The 19,375-nt window shown below is 37.7% G+C and overlaps 1 protein-coding gene across 2 annotated transcripts in view; it reads left to right on the top strand.

Annotated features, from left to right (window-relative positions):
* sip3 (septin interacting protein 3) overlaps positions 1-19,375 on the top strand; it is a 211,134-nt gene that overhangs the window by 85,681 nt on the left and 106,078 nt on the right. For both annotated transcript variants that reach the window (XM_067156375.2, XM_067156374.2), the window contains exon 7: positions 2,358-2,500. In XM_067156375.2, coding sequence (XP_067012476.1) covers positions 2,358-2,500 — 143 coding nt within the window. The remainder of the gene's footprint in view (positions 1-2,357; positions 2,501-19,375) is intronic.

The raw sequence follows: 19,375 nt of genomic DNA, 5'->3' as shown, positions 1-19,375 counted from the left end.
GGGAATGAAAGTATATATAGACACATATAATATAATTCAAGATAATTGAATAAGTAATTGTGATCCTGTAGAATTTTTGGAACAGTTGACGTGAAATAAACAATGTTTTGGATCTTCATATGTGTTCGATTGTGTTATGACTTTGTGCCTGACAGTGTATACAAGCTAGCTCATTTAACCGTTCTCCGCTTTTATTAAACATTATAAGACTTTGCCTAACACTGCGTGTGCCATACTGCTGTTCAGAAAATTACGGACTGTTTCTTTTAAGTGACTTACATTTTACTTCTTCTGAATTTTACAGTGTCTACCCCCCCTCATTTTTATATCGCCTCTTCTACTGATCCGGAGTGAACTTGATCTTTTATTTTCTTTTTCCTATGCATTGTTTTTCATGTTTTAATCGGCTGATGATGACCTGGACTAGGGTCGAACCCGGTACCACTTCTGCTTATTATTTAAATAAGAATGTAATCACTGCATTTCTTATTCTTTTGTATTGAATAGGTTGAACCTCTTTATTTATTATTTCAATTTTAACAGCTGTTCGATGCGAGAGAGCAAGCGAAGTCTGACCATCATTAAGGTAGAGGTGTCCTGCTTGTAATAGTGTGGGCTTAGTCAGTCCCGTAGCGGTTTGTTGAGTAGCTCAAAGCGGCAGAGTTCCGGCGAGGGCTTGATCAGCCCAGCTTGTCCTGCTCAGAAGGTCAAACGCAGTCCATATATTGAGAGTAATGCGCGGCGAATAACACAGAAAAACATAACACTGAAAGAGACTAATTTTAAATTACAAACCAATAATAAACAAATAACGGGAAAAATCTTGTGTAACCCTTAAGAGAATATAAACTCAATAAATAATAGAAAAAGTAAATAACACTGCAAAAACAAGAAATAATAACCACAGAGGGTTACATTACATCACTTACAGCCAATAAGAAGGCAAGTTGCCACTGACGTCACAATGACGTGGACAGAAATACCTCAAACAGAGGATAGACATATTGAGATAGCAACTTGTGCTACAGTCTGAAGTGAATCGCTCAAGGAGCTGGGTCGCAGAGGGCGACTTGAAAGAGATGATTAAAGCATAACATAAAAAAGGTATGAAACTAAACTTAAATAAGTGATGTAATTAGAGGCTTGCTTAAAATGTTTGCTTTACGGGAGCGAAAGCTGGGTGGACTCAGAGTATCTTATTCATAAGTTAGAAGTAACAGACATCAAAGTAGCAAGAATGATTGCTGGTACAAACAGGTGGGAACAATGGCAGGAGGGTACTCGGAATGAGGGGATAAAGACTAATTTAGGAATGAACTCGATGGATGAAGCTGTACGCATAAACCGGCTTCGGTGGTGGGGTCATGTGAGGTGAATGGAGGAGGATAGGTTACCTAGGAGAATAATGGACTCTGTTATGGAGGGTAAGAGAAGTAGAGGGAGACCAAGGCGACGATGGTTAGACTCAGTTTCTAACGATTTAAAGATAAGAGGTATAGAACTAAATGAGGCCACAACACTAGTTGTAAATAAAGGATTGTGGCGATGTTTAGTAAATTCACAGAGGCTTGCAGACTGAATGCTGAAAGGCATAACAGTCTATAATGATAATGTATTTATGTATCTAATTAGAGCAATCATCATAATCACAATTTTAATGAATCACTACTATATATTGTGGAAACACGAACAGGTGTAAAGGAGTTAAATTTTTAATTTGTTTGAGAAATGGCATCAGTTCTTCTTAATCATTCTCTGTCGGTATTTTTCTCTCTTCCTGGTTGGGCATTGAAGTCCCCTAATAAGAGCTTAACATTGTTTTCGTTTACTTGGTTCCGAGCTCGATAGCTGCAGTCGCTTAATTGCGGCCAGTATCCAGTATTCGGGAGATAGTAGGTTCGAACCCCACTGTCGGCAGCCCTGAAAATGGTTTTCCATGGTTTTCCATTTTCACAACAGGCAAATGCTGGGGCTGTACCTTAATTAAGGCCATGGCCGCTTCCTTCCCACTCCTAGCCCTTTCCTGTCCCATCGTCGCCGTAAGACCTATCTGTGTCGGTGCGACGTAAAACAACTAGCATTTACTTGGTTTACTGTCTGTTCGAGGAGATTCCAACCTTTTCCACTTTTTTCCTGTCTTTGCTAGAAAATGTTTCTCATTAGTAGGGGAATGGGCATTTATCATGGTATAAATTGTAAGGTTAAAGTTGAATTTCTTGGTGAGATGGCATGAAAATCGTTTTTAGAATCTATTATTTTTACATTTACTGTAGACTTATCTGTCAACAAGAGAACGAGAATGATTGCTATATCTTTTGAGGTATTTCATTGTTGTCTTTAATTTTTTATTTTTGCAGAGGCTTCAAGAAAGCCTTCAATGATGTCATTCTTTCTCGACGTGCCATCCATAACATGAATACACTATATCCAGATGCTACTCCTGAAGAGCTTGCCGCAGCAGACAACGTGTGCATCATATGCCGTGAAGAGATGGTTTCAGGTTAGTATTAAACATTTAACTGGAATAGTAAGAGGTATAAACTAGAGGCTCCTTTAGCAAACTTCTCAAAAATTGGAAGATGTCAGCGGTCAGATTTCCATGTTAAAGCTTAAAAAGAGGGTCATTGGTGGTTTTAGTTTGATCAATACAAAGTATGGATAACTGTTTTTGGGTTTTTCTCTTAAACGCACAATATAAAATGTAGTCATAATCATCATCATCTGTACTCTTTTCTTTCACTCACTGATTGTGAGTTTTGTTGCTTACTTGATGTTGGTTTTAAATTATTTTTTTCTAGTCCTTGTTCTGTCATTTACTCCTTACCGTTTTATGGTTGTGTAATGGTCCTTTCAGACAGCATGTCTTCATGAATGACCAGAAGAAGAGCAAACTAGGAAGAACTACAGGTTCTCTAACTGTACATGTGTAAAAGCTCTCAGTCATTCACCACTGATCTGCATTTAAGGTGGAAGACACCCTATCAGTTGTTTATCTAGCCTTTTCTTAAATGATTTCAATGAAGTTGGAAATTTATCAAACATCTCTGTATGTAAATTATTCCTATCCCTAATTCATCTTGCTATAAAGAAATATTTGCCCCAATTTGTCCTTTTGAATACAATTCTATCTTCATCTTTCCTGCTTTTAGAAACTCCATTCAAACTTATTTGCCTGCTGATGTTATTCTTATGCCAATTCACTCAGTTGAACAGCTATTCTCCTTATACTCAAGTCTTCCCAGCACAAAGTTGGCAACATTTTTGTAACACTACTCCTTTGTGCAAAATCACCCAGAACAATTCCTTTGACTCTTGTCCAATTCTCTTATCAGCTGATCGTGGTGGGGTCTTGTATTCAGAGGTCTTAACTGTGACTTCTATGCTCTCTCCTTTGCATCCTTACTACAACCCCAAAAATACCCTCATAACCATATAAAGATATCTGTAACTTTCACTTACAACATTTGTTAATGTGATTAGTCCAAAGAAGATCCGCTACTTACGCGATCCCATTTAGGTACATTCACTCCATCAACACAGTTAATGAAGCTGAGAGGACTTTTCTTCTTTGTGAAACTTACAACCTGACTTAAGCAACTAATGTATCGACAAGGTGGAAAATACAAAATACTTAGTTGTGAATCTGTAAAAGTGCAATACAGACCATGAAGTTGATTTTATGTAATCTCACAAGTTTGTCGAGGTCGTTTTTCACTTTGTAAAGGAAAAAATTAAATGTATCCTCCTAAATCAATACATAACATAATTCTATCATTACATGGAGTAATAAAGTTCAAACATGTTGATTTCAAACAAGTGAAAACCGTCAATATGGAATGATTCTGATGTCTTGTAATGGAAATGCCATCCAGGCAGGCAAGAAAGCTACCTTTTATTGCAATCTCAAAATAAAGGTTGCAGAATTAGGGCAAGTCTTATGTTTTTTAAACAAGTGCTTGATCAATAACTTAACCCCCAAAGTTTTAAAATTCACCAAGAAAACTAATAGGAACCCAGCAAAAACTCACGCGACTCAGCTTAAAACTGATAAAATTTGGATTAAAGATGAAATCGAATTTTTCTATAAAAAGAAATCTCTTCTGAACCACAAACTATATGAAACTCATTTATAAGTTTCCACTCTCCTTTGCCTCCTGGAATGGACGTCCTTTCAATTACACGTCACTAACAAACTTTACCTTACTTTGTTAAATAAACGAAACAATTGACAAGAAATAATATGCTCTTTAAAAAACAACACTTAGCAAACACAACACCCCAAACAACATAAAGCCAAATGGCTTTCACCAACCTGTAGTAAACATAAAACATAAGTAAAATCAATCTCGATGCTGATGATCTCGATGTGCTGAGCAAGGGACCTAGGCATAATTGGGGTAATCCTTCTAACCGTGATAATTTAATTTCCACTATAGCTGAATCTGAATTAGCCATTAATAAATTACCCATAAACATACAAGAAGAGGTCCAATATGAAGTCAAACGCAAGCTCTCTTCTATCCTTAATCAACAACAAACCACTAAACCCAACACAGAATGCATAGTTAACGTGCCCAAACCAAAGAAAAAAGTCAAACACAATGGCCTAATAATAACAAAATCCGACAAAGGGAACGCTACCGTTATCATGGACGAAAGTGACTATCTCAATAAAGCACAAATGTTTTTTACAGAGAACAACTTCATAACCTCTAAAAAAAGATCCAACTAATAAAATACAAAGAGACCTAAAAAAACCATTATTAAGAATGTTTCGTTTTTGTTTAATTACCTTGAAAAATCCAAAATGATTTATGAATCCGAAGCTACCCACGACCCATTATCAGTTTCAGAAATAGTCCGACCTATGAGATATCTCGGTTCATTCACAAATTCCTCAAATCACACTATCGTTTTCAAACCCATACATCAGCAAAGAATTCCATAGAATTTTCAATAAAATTAAACACTTAATTTATCCAAACACCACATTCTTCATTCATTTGATATTACTAACATACATGCTGACGTGGCCATTAACAACACCGTACAATTGATCAAGAACAATCTTTTCGAATTCAGCAATTTAAATGTAGGCAAAATAGATTAATTTATTCGGATTCTGAACTTTTCATTGACTAGCAATTTCTTCACTTTCACTAATGTGATTTACCAACAGATAAGTCTTCCCCATGGGGTCACCGGCTTCAGGGATCTTTGCGGATATTTACACTGATCATTTAGAACATTCTCACGTCATTGGTAAGGTTAACGGCATTCATTACTGGACACGCTATGTAGATGACACGTTTGTTATTTTAGACTTCCGTGTTACTAACAGCAACACAGTACTTCAATTTCTCAACTCCATTGACCCACATATAAAATTCACCATAGAGTCAGAAAACAAGAAAGCCGTTAATTACCTGTACTTAACAATTATGCGCAACTGTAACAACACTTTATACACTGACTGACAGAGCAAATGCAACACCAAGAAGGAGTGGTCAGAAATTTATGCCAATTGCAGGGTAGACTGACGTCACTGAGGTATGCTCATGATGTGAAATGCGCCGCTGTGCTGCACACGTAGCGAACGATAAATGGGACACGGCGTTGGCGAATGGCCCACTTCGTACCGTGATTTCTCAGCCGACAGTCATTGTAGAACGTGTTGTCGTGTGCCACAGGACACGTGTATAGCTAAAAATGCCAGGCCGCCGTCAACGGAGGCATTTCCAACAGACAGACGACTTTACGAGGGGTATGGTGATCAGGCTGAGAAGGGCAGGTTGGTCGCTTCGTCAAATCGCAGCCGATACCCATAGGGATGTGTCCACGGTGCAGCGCCTGTGGCGAAGATGGTTGGCGCAGGGACATGTGGCACGTGCGAGGGGTCCAGGCGCAGCCCGAGTGACGTCAGCACGCGAGGATCGGCGCATCCGCCGCCAAACGGTGGCAGCCCCGCACGCCACGTCAACCGCCATTCTTCAGCATGTGCAAGACACCCCGGCTGTTCCAATATCGACCAGAACAATTTCCCGTCGATTGGTTGAAGGAGGCCTGCACTCCCGGCGTCCGCTCAGAAGACTACCATTGACTCCACAGCATAGACGTGCACGCCTGGCATGGTGCTGGGCTAGAGCGACTTGGATGAGGGAATGGCGGAACGTCGTGTTCTCCGATGAGTCACGCTTCTGTTCTGTCAGTGATAGTCACTGCAGACGAGTGTGGCGTCGGCGTCGAGAAAGGTTAAATCCGGCAGTAACTGTGGAGCGCCCTACCGCTAGACAACGCGGCATCATGGTTTGGGGCGCTATTGCGTATGATTCCACGTCACCTCTAGTGCGTATTCAAGGTACGTTAAATGCCCACCGCTACGTGCAGCATGTGCTGCGGCCGGTGGCACTCCCGTACCTTCAGGGGCTGCCCAATGCTCTGTTTCAGCAGGATAATGCCCGCCCACACACTGCTCGCATCTCCCAACAGGCTCTACGAGGTGTACAGATGCTTCCGTGGCCAGCGTACTCTCCGGATCTCTCACCAATCGAACACGTGTGGGATCTCATTGGACGCCGTTTGCAAACTCTGCCCCAGCCTCGTACGGACGACCAACTGTGGCAAATGGTTGACAGAGAATGGAGAACCATCCCTCAGGACACCATCCGCACTCTTATTGACTCTGTACCTCGACGTGTTTCTGCGTGCATCGCCGCTCGCGGTGGTCCTACATCCTACTGAGTCGATGCCGTGCGCATTGTGTAACCTGCATATCGGTTTGAAATAAACATCAATTATTCTTCCGTGCCGACTCTGTTTTTTCCCCAACTTTCATCCCTTTCGAACCACTCCTCCTTGGTGTTGCATTTGCTCTGTCAGTCAGTGTATATATATCTTACTTATATATATAAAGCCACAAGGCTGACTGACTGACTCACTGATATTAATGTTTGCCCACTTGTAGGTGAGCTAGGAGCTTGAAATTCGGCAGTCTGATAGCTTCTAGGCTGCAACCCAAGGAAAAATTCCAAAAAGTTCAAATTTTTCATATTTAGCTCCCCTTCTGCCCAATCAAAATATCGGACTAAAATTTCGTGTTGGAACCCTTCCAGATGAGCTAGGAACTTGAAATTCGGCAGTCTGATAGATATGAGGCTGTAACCCAAGGAAAAATTCCAAAAAGTTCAAATTTTTTGTATTTAGACCCCCACCGAATCAAAATATCGGACTCAAATTTCGGGTTAGTTATCAAAATTCAGACTTTTAATTCAAACTGCCTTTCTTCTTCTTCTCCTTTTATGGCCTCAGTCCGTCATTCAGGTCTCTTTGAAGGGATTGTTCAGGCTTTGCGGTCCTCCCAGTACTTCTTCAGACGCTCCGATCTTCAGTTGAAAATATGCTTGTTGTTGGTTTGTTTTGTGTAAGGGTAAAGCAGAGGTTTGTATTCTTGAGTTTTGTATTCAATTTTATCTTATTTGTGGTGTCTTCTGTTGTAAGGCCTATTTCCTTCAGATCCTCTCTTACTTCTCTGATCCATTTACATCATGTTGTGGTATTTTTTGAGACGAGATTGTGTTGTACTAGTTGTTTCAGAAGTCTCGAATCCTGCATCCTCATGATATGTCCAAAGAATCCCAGTCTCTTCTTACGCATAGTATCTGTAATGGGTTCTAGCTCTTTGTACACAACTTCGTTAGGTATTAACCGCCACTGTCCATCTTTCTGGTATTTTTTGTTGATGCAAGTTCTTCCAAACCTCCTTTCATTTTTCTGAAGTCTGTCAGTCTTTGATTGTTTATTCAGGTAAAAAAGTGTTTCTGCTGCATATGTAGCTTCTGGTTTTATAACAGTTGTAGTGTTTTATTTTTGTATTTATTGATAGGCATTTCTTTTTGTAGGTACCCCATGTTAATTTTTGTGCTTTAGCTAACCTATTTGTTCTTGTTTGGATTGAGATTTTTTCATTTAGGTTATGTGTTATTACTTCTCCAAGATATTTAAATTGAGTTACTATTTTGATTTTATTACCAGTTATGGTAACTTCTTTTAGTTGTGTTGGTTTTTGGGGCATAATTTCTGTTTTTTCAAATGATATTTTGAGGCCAATTTTATTCGCAAGGTTTTGAAGTTCAGATATTTGGGTTTTTGCTTCTTTTATGTCCACTGCTAGTAATGCTAAATCGTCAGCAAAACTCAGGCAGTTTGTTTTGATTTTTCGGCCAATCTTTATTTTGGGGGGACATTTCCTAAACCATTCCCTCATTACCATTTCTAGAGCACAGTTAAATAATAGTAGTGAGAGCCCATCTCCCTGCCGTAGCCCAGTTTTAATTTCAAATGTCTCAGATGTTTCACCCCTAAACTTCACTTTTGATTTGGTGTTGGTGAGAGTCAATTTTATCATGTTTATTAATTTGGAGTGTAGTCCAAGGTGTTTAAAAATTTTAAACAGAGATTCTCTATGGAGAAGGAGAGAAGAGATTCGTACCTGTTAAGAAGGGTAAAATGACCTCAGACCCTGTTTATTATACAAGGGAAATAAGAAAACTAAAAAGAAAATGTAGAATAGTAAACAGGAAAATCAAAGAGGGTAGGGAGAGTAGAGAAACTAGAAAACAGCTAATGAGGGAACTGAATAGAGTGAAAAAGGAAGCAAAAGAGAATTATATGAATGGCATACTTCAAGAGGGTAATGACCACAAAGGGAAATGGAAAAAGCTGTATTCATATATCAGGAATCAAAAAGGAAAAGGAATCCAAATTCCTACAATGGTGGGAGAAGGGGGTGAACACTATTTAACAGATACTGAGAAAGCAAACCTATTTAGTAGGGAATTTAGATATTCAGTAGATGATTGTCAAGAGTTGGAAACCGAAACAGAAGATAGAGAGGGAGAGAGACAGAGGGAAACAAGAAGCTTCTCATTCACAAACGAAGATATTTTCAGAGAAATCCAACTGCTTCAGCAAGGAAAAGCAGCAGGAAGTGATCAAATTACTGGGGAGGTATTAAAGACAATGGCGTGGTACATAGTGCCTTATTTAAAATTTCTCTTTGACTATGTCATAAATAATAGTGTAATACCAAACGAATGGAAGGAATCTATAATAATACCAATTTATAAAGGAAAGTGTGATAAAAGGAAACCAGAGAACTACAGACCAATCAGCCTGACCAGTATAGTTTGTAAAATTCTGGAGAGTTTAATATCGAAGTACATCAGAGGGATATGTGATGATAAAAATTGGTTCATGAGGAGCCAGTATGGATTTAGAAAGAAATTTTCTTGTGAGGCACAGCTGGTGGGATTTCAGCAGGACATATCAGATCAGTTGGATTCAGGAGGTCAGTTAGATTGCATAGCCATAGATCTTTCCAAAGCCTTTGATAGAGTGGAACATGGAATATTATTAAAGAAATTGGAGGGAATAGGATTGGACGTAAGGGTTACACGTTGGATAAAAGCATTTCTAAATTCAAGGGTTCAGAAAGTCAAAGTAGGAAACAATGTATCTCAGGAAGAGAAAGTTTGGAAGGGAATTGCACAGGGTAGTATAATCGGTCTGTTACTTTTCTTAATATACGCAAATGATTTAGGGAACAATATAACATCAAAAATAAGATTGTATGCAGATGACATAATTGTTTATAGAGAAATAAACAACATTGAGGATTGTTCAGAATTACAAAGGAACCTTGAAACTATCCAACATTGGGTTGAAGAAAATAATATGAAGGTTAATGGAGGCAAATCAACTGTTACAACTTTTACAAACAGGAGCTTTAAAACTGAATTTGAATATACTTTGGATGAGGTAGTTATCCCAAAAGATGGCAAGTGCAAATACTTAGGTGTGAGATTTGAAAGTAATTTTCACTGGAAGGGTCATATTGATGACATTGTTGGGAAAGCATACAGATCATTACATGTCATAATGAGGCTACTTAAAGGATGCAACAAAGAATTAAAAGAAAAAAGTTACTTGAGTATGGTTCGTCCATTATTGGAATATGCAAATAGTGTTTGGGATCCTCACCATGAATACCTAATAAAAGAAATAGATAGTGTGCAGAGGAAAGCAGCAAGATTTGTAACAGGGGATTTCAGGAGAAAGAGTAGTGTATCAGAAATGTTAAAGGAACTTGGGTGGGTAACTTTAAGTAAGAGAAGGGAGAAAACTAGACTTACAGGATTATATAGAGCCTATACAGGAGAAGAAGCATGGGGAGATATCCGTGAGAGGCTTCAGTTGGAAAATAATTATATCGGCAGGACTGACCACAAATATAAAATTAGAAGGAATTTTAGCAGAAGCGATTGGGGTAAATTTTCATTCATTGGGAAGGGTGTGAAGGAGTGGAACAGTTTACCAGAGGTAGTGTTTGATCCTTTTCCAAAATCTGTACAGATATTCAAGAAGAGAATAAACAGCAACAGAGAAAATAAATGAAGTGTTAGAGGGCATTCGACCAGTGCAGGTTATTGTAAATAAAAAAATGTGTGTGAATAAATTAATTCCATCCCCTGGTCTAAGGAGTTTGGACAGCCAAAGTAGGGGACTGCCTGTAGGGGTGAAGTACAGTGGGGACTTCGAGGGCCCTGGGACCGCTACGGTAGCTGTGAAGGCCCTTCAGGAACTCTGAAAAGTGGTGGCAAAAGGGGCTCTGGTTAAGACGCAGCAGGTCGTTATGCTACTTAGGATCCAGAACGGGTGGAAAAAAAAAAAAAAAAGTAAATAAATAAATGCAATGTAAATATTAATCTTATACCAGTTGTATAGTATCATTTGAAGTAATTCCACATACTGTATATCAGTTGACTATATTTGTAAGTAGTACAGGAGATATTATAAGTAGAATTTTGTAAACAATATAAATTTATTAAGGATGAGCTGTGTGTTTAATAGAAAACATTGTTAGCGTAAATTGTATAATATTGTATTATAGGAAAAATTTTCTTCTCTTGTTAATTTAATATTTAGTGCTTGACAATAATGTATTTTAGTGTACCATTTGCCACAGAGATAGACACCTCATTTGCAAATAAAGAGATTTTGATTTTGATTTGATTTGATTTGGATGCAATCATATGCTTTCTTGAAATCTACAAATGTTATCACCATATCTCTGTTTCTTCTCCTGTTATAGTCCATTATCAACTTAAGACTCATGATCTGATCAGGACAGCTCCTCCAGGGTCTGAAACCTCCTTGATATTCTCCTAGTTCTTTCTCAAGTTGTAAACTTATCCTATTAAGGATAATTATTGAAAATATTTTGTATGTTATGTCTAGGAGCGAGATTCCCCTGTAGTTATTAGGGTCGGTTTTGTCTCCTTTTTTTTGTTTAGTGGGGGAATGAGGGCTGTTGTCCAGTGTTCTGGTATTCTTTAATCCAGATAGAGACAAGTTGTTGATGGAGGGCAACTGTTGCTGATATTCCTGCATGTCTCCAGATTTCCGCAAAGGTCTGATCTTCTCCTGGCGCTTTGTAGTTTTTTAATTTATTCAGAACTTGGTAGACTTCCTTTATTGTGGGGGGAATGATGTTCTCGGGTGGTGTTTTTTATCGGGGTGTTGGTGTCCAAATGAAGGAGTTCTGTAGGTTCCTCACATTTTAAAAGCTTGTTGAAATATTTAGCCAGAATTTCTGCATTGTCTTTATTGTTATGGGCCAGCTTGCCATTTTCAAACATCATCAGTAGGTTTGGGGGTTCATATTTTTGGAACTGGTTTCTGAAGGTTTTGTAGTAGTCCCTTGATTGAGTTTTATTGAATTTTTCTTCAGTTAACTGCAGGGTGTCCCTTTGATGTTGTCTTCTTATTCTTCTTAAGACTTGGGTAGTTTCTTTTCTCTGTTTTACTAGATTTTGATAGGATATTTCTGTTTTTTTGGGACTGATGTAATAGCCATGCCTGATGTCTTTTCTCCACTGTTTCATCACATTCACTGTTCCACCATTGGTGTTTTTTACGTGGTTTAATTTGAGCCAGGCCTTCTGCAATTTGTTTAAGGTTGTGTACTAAGTCTTCACGTTTATCTGTGATTTTTATTTTTTCAGTTGCTTTATGGTAATTTTTGTTGTTGATTAGCTAGGTAGGATCTATTTTTCTTTTAGTTTTAAGGGCTTGCTTTTGTTGTCTCCTCTGGGGAATGAGTTTAATTTTATTTTTAACTATGCAGTGATCTGAACCTGTGTCTATTCCTCGGAGGACTTTGATGTTATAGATCTCTTTGTGGTGGTATTTGTCCATGCAGATGTGATCCAGTTGCCATTCTCCTTTAGTGTAGTCAGGGTGTTTCCATGTTTTGAGTTTTTGAGGTTTCCTCTTAAAACATGTATATTTTGAGATTAAATTATGGTTTCTACACAGGTCAACAAGTGTCTCTCAATTTTTATTTGTTTTCTTGTGTGCTGACCATTTTCCGATGATGTCACGGTATTTTCTTTCTCTGCCTAGTTGAGCGTTGAAGTCGCCTATTATATTTTACATGGTGTTTGGGGATGTTATCTATGGTCTGGTCCAATAGGTCCCATAATTCTTCTGTTTCCTCATGGTCTTTTGAGGAGTTGTTTTTAACATTAGTGGGAGCATGGGCATTTATTATAGTATAGATTTTATTAGATGTCTGTAAGGTGAGCGTTGAGAGTCGTGGAGACTGTGATTTGAATTCTTGAACTGAGTTTATTATTTTAAGGCTGACCAAAAGTCCTGTTCCAAATTGTGGGACATTCTTCATCACTCTCTTCCCGGGTATACCTTTATAAAGTCTGTACCGTTGAGATTCCAAGGCATTCTGGTCAGTGTTTCTAATTTCCTGTAACCCCATGATAAGAATTTTGTGTTGGTCCATTATGTCGGTGATCACTTTTAGTTTATCGGTTTGCATGAGTGAGTTTATATTGTGTGTAGAGAAGTATGTTATCTGCTTTGGTTTGATTCTTGATTTTGTCTTGTTTGTGTATGTGGTACTGGGGTATTTCCGTGCCACTCCGAATTCAGGGTATCTTTCAGGTGGCAGCCCACCGTATCCGAATGCTGCCTTCTCTGAACTCTTGGTTCAGTCGGTGGAGTATTCCCTAAAAGACCTTCCATGGTTGACTGTCAAGGTGTCACCTGTGTGGGACTAGGTCCCAAATTACAACTCTGGATGTTATCCAGTGAGGTGATAACGAGGCCGCTCCTCTGGAGTACAGACGCCTTGCGCAGCTGCCCCTAACCTGGAGAACAGACGCTGCATAATGGATTCCAGTGGCATTTCCTCCACTGTGGGCACCATCACCCCACCCAAAGGGGCTCATTCGCCTGAAGCAGTTGACCCCCTTAGGGAGTCAGGTTATTTCCCGCCGCCCAACACTCGGCATTCAAACTGCCTTTATATTAAAAAAATAGTTTTTTCAGAGTAATTTAAATTCGAAATTGTCTAGCCTTGCGGTGTAAGGGGCAACGCGTCCTCCTGTCACCCGGCGGCCTCGTGTTCAATTCTCGGCCGGGTCAGGGGTTTTTAATTGTAAATGATTAATATCCTTGGCCTGGGGACTTGGTATTTGTGTCGTCCTTAACGTTCCTTTTCTCATATTCAACACTTTACACTTCCGCAATTACACTTACACGCAGGTTCCTATCATGTTCATAGGTTATAAACTTCATGGTTCTGATCCGTATTGAATTGCAAGTACAATGTAATTATTAAATTAATGTAGTAATGGTCCACCTTTCAATACTATAATATGTAATATTCTTAATTACATTAATTAGGGACTAGTTTCGGCCTGGGCTGGCCGTCTTCAGCCTTAATGTAAAACACCTAATAACTAAACAAATGTACATGCACACAATTGACATAAAAACAAATGAAAACAAATATATACAAAGTGACATTAAAAACTGGGATGGAATATGAATAAATTTGAAAATGAACTAGGTTCTAACATCTTGAGTATGTTCATCATTGAGAATAATTTCAAGTATTAAGTATTAATTTATATACAGGACTGTTAGTTCTAATACTGCTGATCATTTCAATAGGAACTGGTAAATGTTGATCCTGTAGTTTGTCATCAAATCTATATGTGTGGTGTTAGCTATATGTAATCCATTGGACACTGTTGTAAATAACCACTAGCTGACAGGGAACTGTTAGATGTTGTTTCATCTTCAATCAAAATAATAAATGAGATGCTCTCATGGTGCTTGTTAAATCTTGCTGAAATGTTGTTGGACATTGTCAGGACAGCACATGAAGATGTGGTTAACACAGATACATTGTGTCTGGTATAAATTTTTTGCGATTCATTGCGGTGATAAATTAGATAAAATTAAATTAATGAATTGAATGAGAGAATGTGTTAGTTAGATGGCATAGGTTATATGAGACTTACCTCTCAATACAGCATGAGGTGTGTGGTCCATTGTTGAGTGTGCTTCAGACTAACTGTTGTGAAATTCAAATGAAAAGGAAGGAGAGGGTAGGGGAAGACCTTCTCTCATTCAATTCATTAATTTAATTTTATCTAATTTATCACCGCAATGAATCGCAAAAATTTTATACCAGACACAATGTATCTGTGTTAACCACATCTTCATGTGCTGTCCTGACAATGTCCAACAACATTTCAGCAAGATTTAACAAGCACCATGAGAGCATCTCATTTATTATTTTGATTGAAGATGAAACAACATCTAACAGTTCCCTGTCAGCTAGTGGTTATTTACAACAGTGTCCAATGGATTACATATAGCTAACACCACACATATAGATTTGATGACAAACTACAGGATCAACATTTACCAGTTCCTATTGAAATGATCAGCAGTATTAGAACTGACAGTCCTGTATATAAATTAATACTTATTACTTGAAATTATTCTCAATGATGAACATACTCAAGATGTTAGAACCTAGTTCATTTTCAAATTTATTTATATTCCATCCCAGTTTTTAATGTCACTTTGTATATATTTGTTTTCATTTGTTTTTATGTCAATTGTGTGCATGTACATTTGTTTAGTTATTAGGTGTTTTACATTAAGGCTGAAGATGGCCAGCCCAGGCCGAAACTAGTCCCTAATTAATGTAATTTAGAATATTACATATTATAGTATTGAAAGGTGGACCATTACTACATTAATTTAATAATTACATTTCTTTTGGTGAAAGTAATGGCAAAAGATCTGCAGAAATGAACGCTGCAAACAAATATCATTTTAAAAAATGTTAAAAAATTTGAAATTTATCCGCGTTATCATAGTACGCGTCTTCCAGAATGTGCTGGGGTAGATTTCAGTATTTTCACTCACTTCGGTGTGTCTACAGTGTGCTTCATATTTGCTAAATTCCAGTAAAATCGTAATTCTTTTGTATTCAGTGTTTTAAGGAACACCATATTATCACTTAGCAGGCAGTGTGCGGAGAAGCAGAATCTGCGAACACCGGCAATTCAGACAGTTGGTGAAAAAGCGTGGCTCACATAATCAATTCGTACGCTCCGAATATTGTCAGTGCCAATGAAATTGCATTTGTTTTTTTAATGCCGAGCCCAAACGGACTTGCAGTTTTACAGGAGGAAAGTGCCAGCCGGGAAATCGTACAATTGGGGGGGGGGTCATTGCACTGTGTTGCAATGCACACGGAAGCAAGAGACTTTTCCCCTCATCATAGAGAAGTTCGATAAGCCACGATGTTTTAAGGGCATCGGGCACTTTCCGTGCAAGTACAGGACATCTAAAATGCATTCAGTGCAGTAATCCAATAATTAAAGGACTTGCACAAGGGAGCCAGCATAATTTGTCCTCGTCTTTGAATCATGCCTTTTTTTTTTTTTCCTTTCGATGCGTGAGGTAATGTTTGTTGGTGATTTATTCAAGTGCATTATTTGAATAACATAAATGCAACTTGTTGGATACATTTCGGGAATAGATTTTTCCAAGGCATTTGAAAGGTTTGAAAGGGTTAATTTCCAAATTAAATTTTACTTAATATTTGAAAACAATACTTTTGCATTTCAATAAATATTCTTACTTTTCTCTTAAAAATACCCTCTTCAAAGTCAGGAAATTTGTTATATCCATACCTCCAAATACACAAAGAGCTTTGAGTAAGCTATAAATGTGATCTAGGCCTAACAGACTCGTGTCCGCAATTAGTGAAGATATAGAAGATAGGTTCAGAAAGAGAGCTATTCGACATGTAAGTAGTTGCGACAAAGGGAAATCCTGCACAAACCTCTCACTGTGGGGAGGGGGGTGCTAGCACCAGATATAAGGGCCTCTCTACTCACGGAGCCAAATATAGTCGCATATTTATTCTGCCAAACATGACAGAGTTTCACCAGGATGACAATGGGAAACCCAGTTTGCCCACAAAGTAACTTTAATCCTAACAAAGCTGTGCCGTACACAATGAACAAATGATTTATGATAGTCTTGCAATTGGAATGTTCCCAGTTCCTAGCTTTCAGGCGAACATTCAGTATTACTTGTGAGCTTATGCAGGGTTTATGGAATACGTTTTGAGTGCCTTGTGTTGTGATAAGTTGTACATTCAACATGTTTCGTGTACTTTTTTTCATTACTATTTAAACTTTAAATTATTCAGTTTATAATCAGTTATATTTCATTAAACATAACTCTTATTAACATGTCTAAAAGGCAAAGAAATTATAACTTTAACAGTGAATGGGAGGGCCAGTATTGCTTTATTGAAAACAAAGGAAAGTTTGTGTGTTTATTGTGTAATGCTAGCGTGTCTGTTCCTAAAAGAAGTAATGTACAGCAACATTTTTTGACTAATCACAAAAACTTTGACAGTGAATTTCCTGTTAATTCTGAACTAAGAAAACACAAAGTGAAAGACCTAAAATCTACATTTGCATTGCAACAATGTGCGTTTAAGAAGCCAGTTCAGCAAACGCGTAACGTGACTATAGCTTCTTACAAAGTTTGTTACCGGTACGTCCTAGCTAAAAGGAAAAAACTTTCAGTGATGGGGAACTACTGAAAGAAGCTATGCTAAATACCGCTGAATCTCTGTTCGAATCTCGCAAAGATAAATCTGAATTGATATCTTCAATCAAAGGGCGTCAGTTGTCTCACTAAACATATTTAATGCTTTCGTTAAATTCACCAAAGAGAGTAACTTACCACTGTCAAAGCTTGTCGCTATAACAGATGGGGCACCGTCTATGACTGGTAGAAATAATGGTTTTCTTTCTCTTTGCACTAAGGATGAATCATTTCCAAAATGTCTTTCTTACCATTGTATTATTCACCAAGAAGCTTTATGCGCAAAGGTTTTAAAGTTCGATCATGTCATGAAAATTGTAACTCATGTCGTGAATTATATTAGATCGTCATCTACTTGTCATCGATTGTTCAGAAATATTTTAAGTATGTCAGATTCGGAGTATGGTGACGTTTAATGACGGAATATATGATGTATTGAATAGGAGGATACTCTCATTTTTCGCCTTTGTAAAATGCAGACGTAAGGTGGCTTAGTAGAGGGAAAACACTTGAACGGTTTTGCTGCCTGTTGGACGAGATACGAAACTTTATGAAATCATCTCCTGGGAAATATTATCACGAACTTGATGATATATTTTGGCTAATCGAATTAGCATTCTTGGCAGACATCACCTCAAAATTAAATGAGTTAAATCTCGAATTGCAAGGAAAAGATCATAATATTTCAGGTATGATAAGTATTGTCAATGCATTTGAAAAGAAACTTAAGGTATGGATTGTCCATTTAAATAGAAATTCCCTTTCACATTTTCCAAATTTGAAATCTATTGCAGATACAGTAAATGGCGGCAAGCGTAATTTTTCATCTCTTGCTAAACATCTTGAAACTCTTGGGTCAGAATTTGGTAGCAGATTTAGCCAGTTTTCAATGCTTGAACCAGTGATCATGTCTGTCAATAATCCCTTTGCTTCTGTTGACGTTTGTGAGCTTGGAGGGAGGGTGTGTGAAATATTCAAAAATTATAATCCTGAAGAATTAGAAATGGAAATTTTAAGCCTACAGTCAGACCTTTCTTTGAAATCCTCCTATGCAACATGTGGCAATTTCTGGACTCTGGTGGACGGTATAAAATATCCGATTACCCACAGTGTTGCTCTGGAGATGCAATCTTGTTTTGGTTCAACCTATCTTTGTGAAGTCGCGTTTTCGACTATGAACATAATAAAAAACAAATACCGATTCTGCCTGACAGACTCACACCTGGATGACGCGTTAAGGGCAGCCTGTTCCAGTTACACACCAGACTTTCCTCAACTTGCAGTGCCAGATTTCACATTAATTATGTGGATACATATATTTTCATATAATTTTTAATTCTAGATTTATTATTAGTCTATTATTATTATTATTATTATTATTATTATTATTATTATTATTATTATTATTATTATTATTATTATTATATAGTCATAGTACCGATAACAGTAGTCGAATTAGTGGAATTGTACCTGGTGCCCGCATATCATGTGAATATGCTCGCATAGAAACGAACGTTGGACAGCCCTGGTTTAAACTGTGAATCAAGGTGATTGCATGCATTAATGCGTCTTAGAATACTATGTGTCGCAACAAGAGTTTGCATTTCTGAATTACGAGATAAGTACCATGGCGGGAAATCGTACAAGGATAGGTGAGTCACTGTACTATGTTTGAATGCAGATGGAAGCGAGAGACTTTCTCCCAATTAAGTATTTATTATTTTCCACCTAGTCGATACAATGATTGCTTAAGGCAATTTAATGGTTAAAAGTGGTACATGTTTTGTATTTTATCAACATCTTCAGCCACATAACACTGTTTAGATGAGAAATACATAAAATTGACAAAGTAATTCCTCTTAAGCATTACTTTGTCAATTTTATATATTTTTCATCTAAACAGTGTTATGTGGCTGAAGATGTTGATAAAATACAAAACATGTACCACTTTTAACCATTAAATTGCCTTAAGCAATCATTGTATTGACTAGGTGGAAAATAATAAATACTTAATTGTGAATCTATGGAAGTGTGATACGGACCATGAAACTGATTTTATGTAAGACTTTCTCTCCTCATCATAGGAAACCACGATGTTTTAAAGGCATCGGGTACTTTCCGTGCAAGTGCAGGACATCTAAAATGCATTCAGTTCAGTAATCCTATGAATAAAAGACTTGCTCAGGGGAGCCAGGTTAGATTTCTCCTCGTCTTTGAATCCTGCTTTTGTTTTATTTCGTTGCGTGAGGTTATGTTTGTCAGTGAGTTGTCCAAATGAATACTGTTCTGTGAATTTGAATACTTTAAATGCACCTTGGTGGATACATTTTGGAAATAGTTTTTTTCCATGAAATTTCAAAGGTTTAAA

This window comes from Anabrus simplex, chromosome 12, assembly GCF_040414725.1.
Source record: "Anabrus simplex isolate iqAnaSimp1 chromosome 12, ASM4041472v1, whole genome shotgun sequence".
In the NCBI taxonomy this organism is placed as follows: domain Eukaryota; kingdom Metazoa; phylum Arthropoda; class Insecta; order Orthoptera; family Tettigoniidae; genus Anabrus; species Anabrus simplex.
This window is presented reverse-complemented; position numbering and strand designations above follow the sequence as displayed.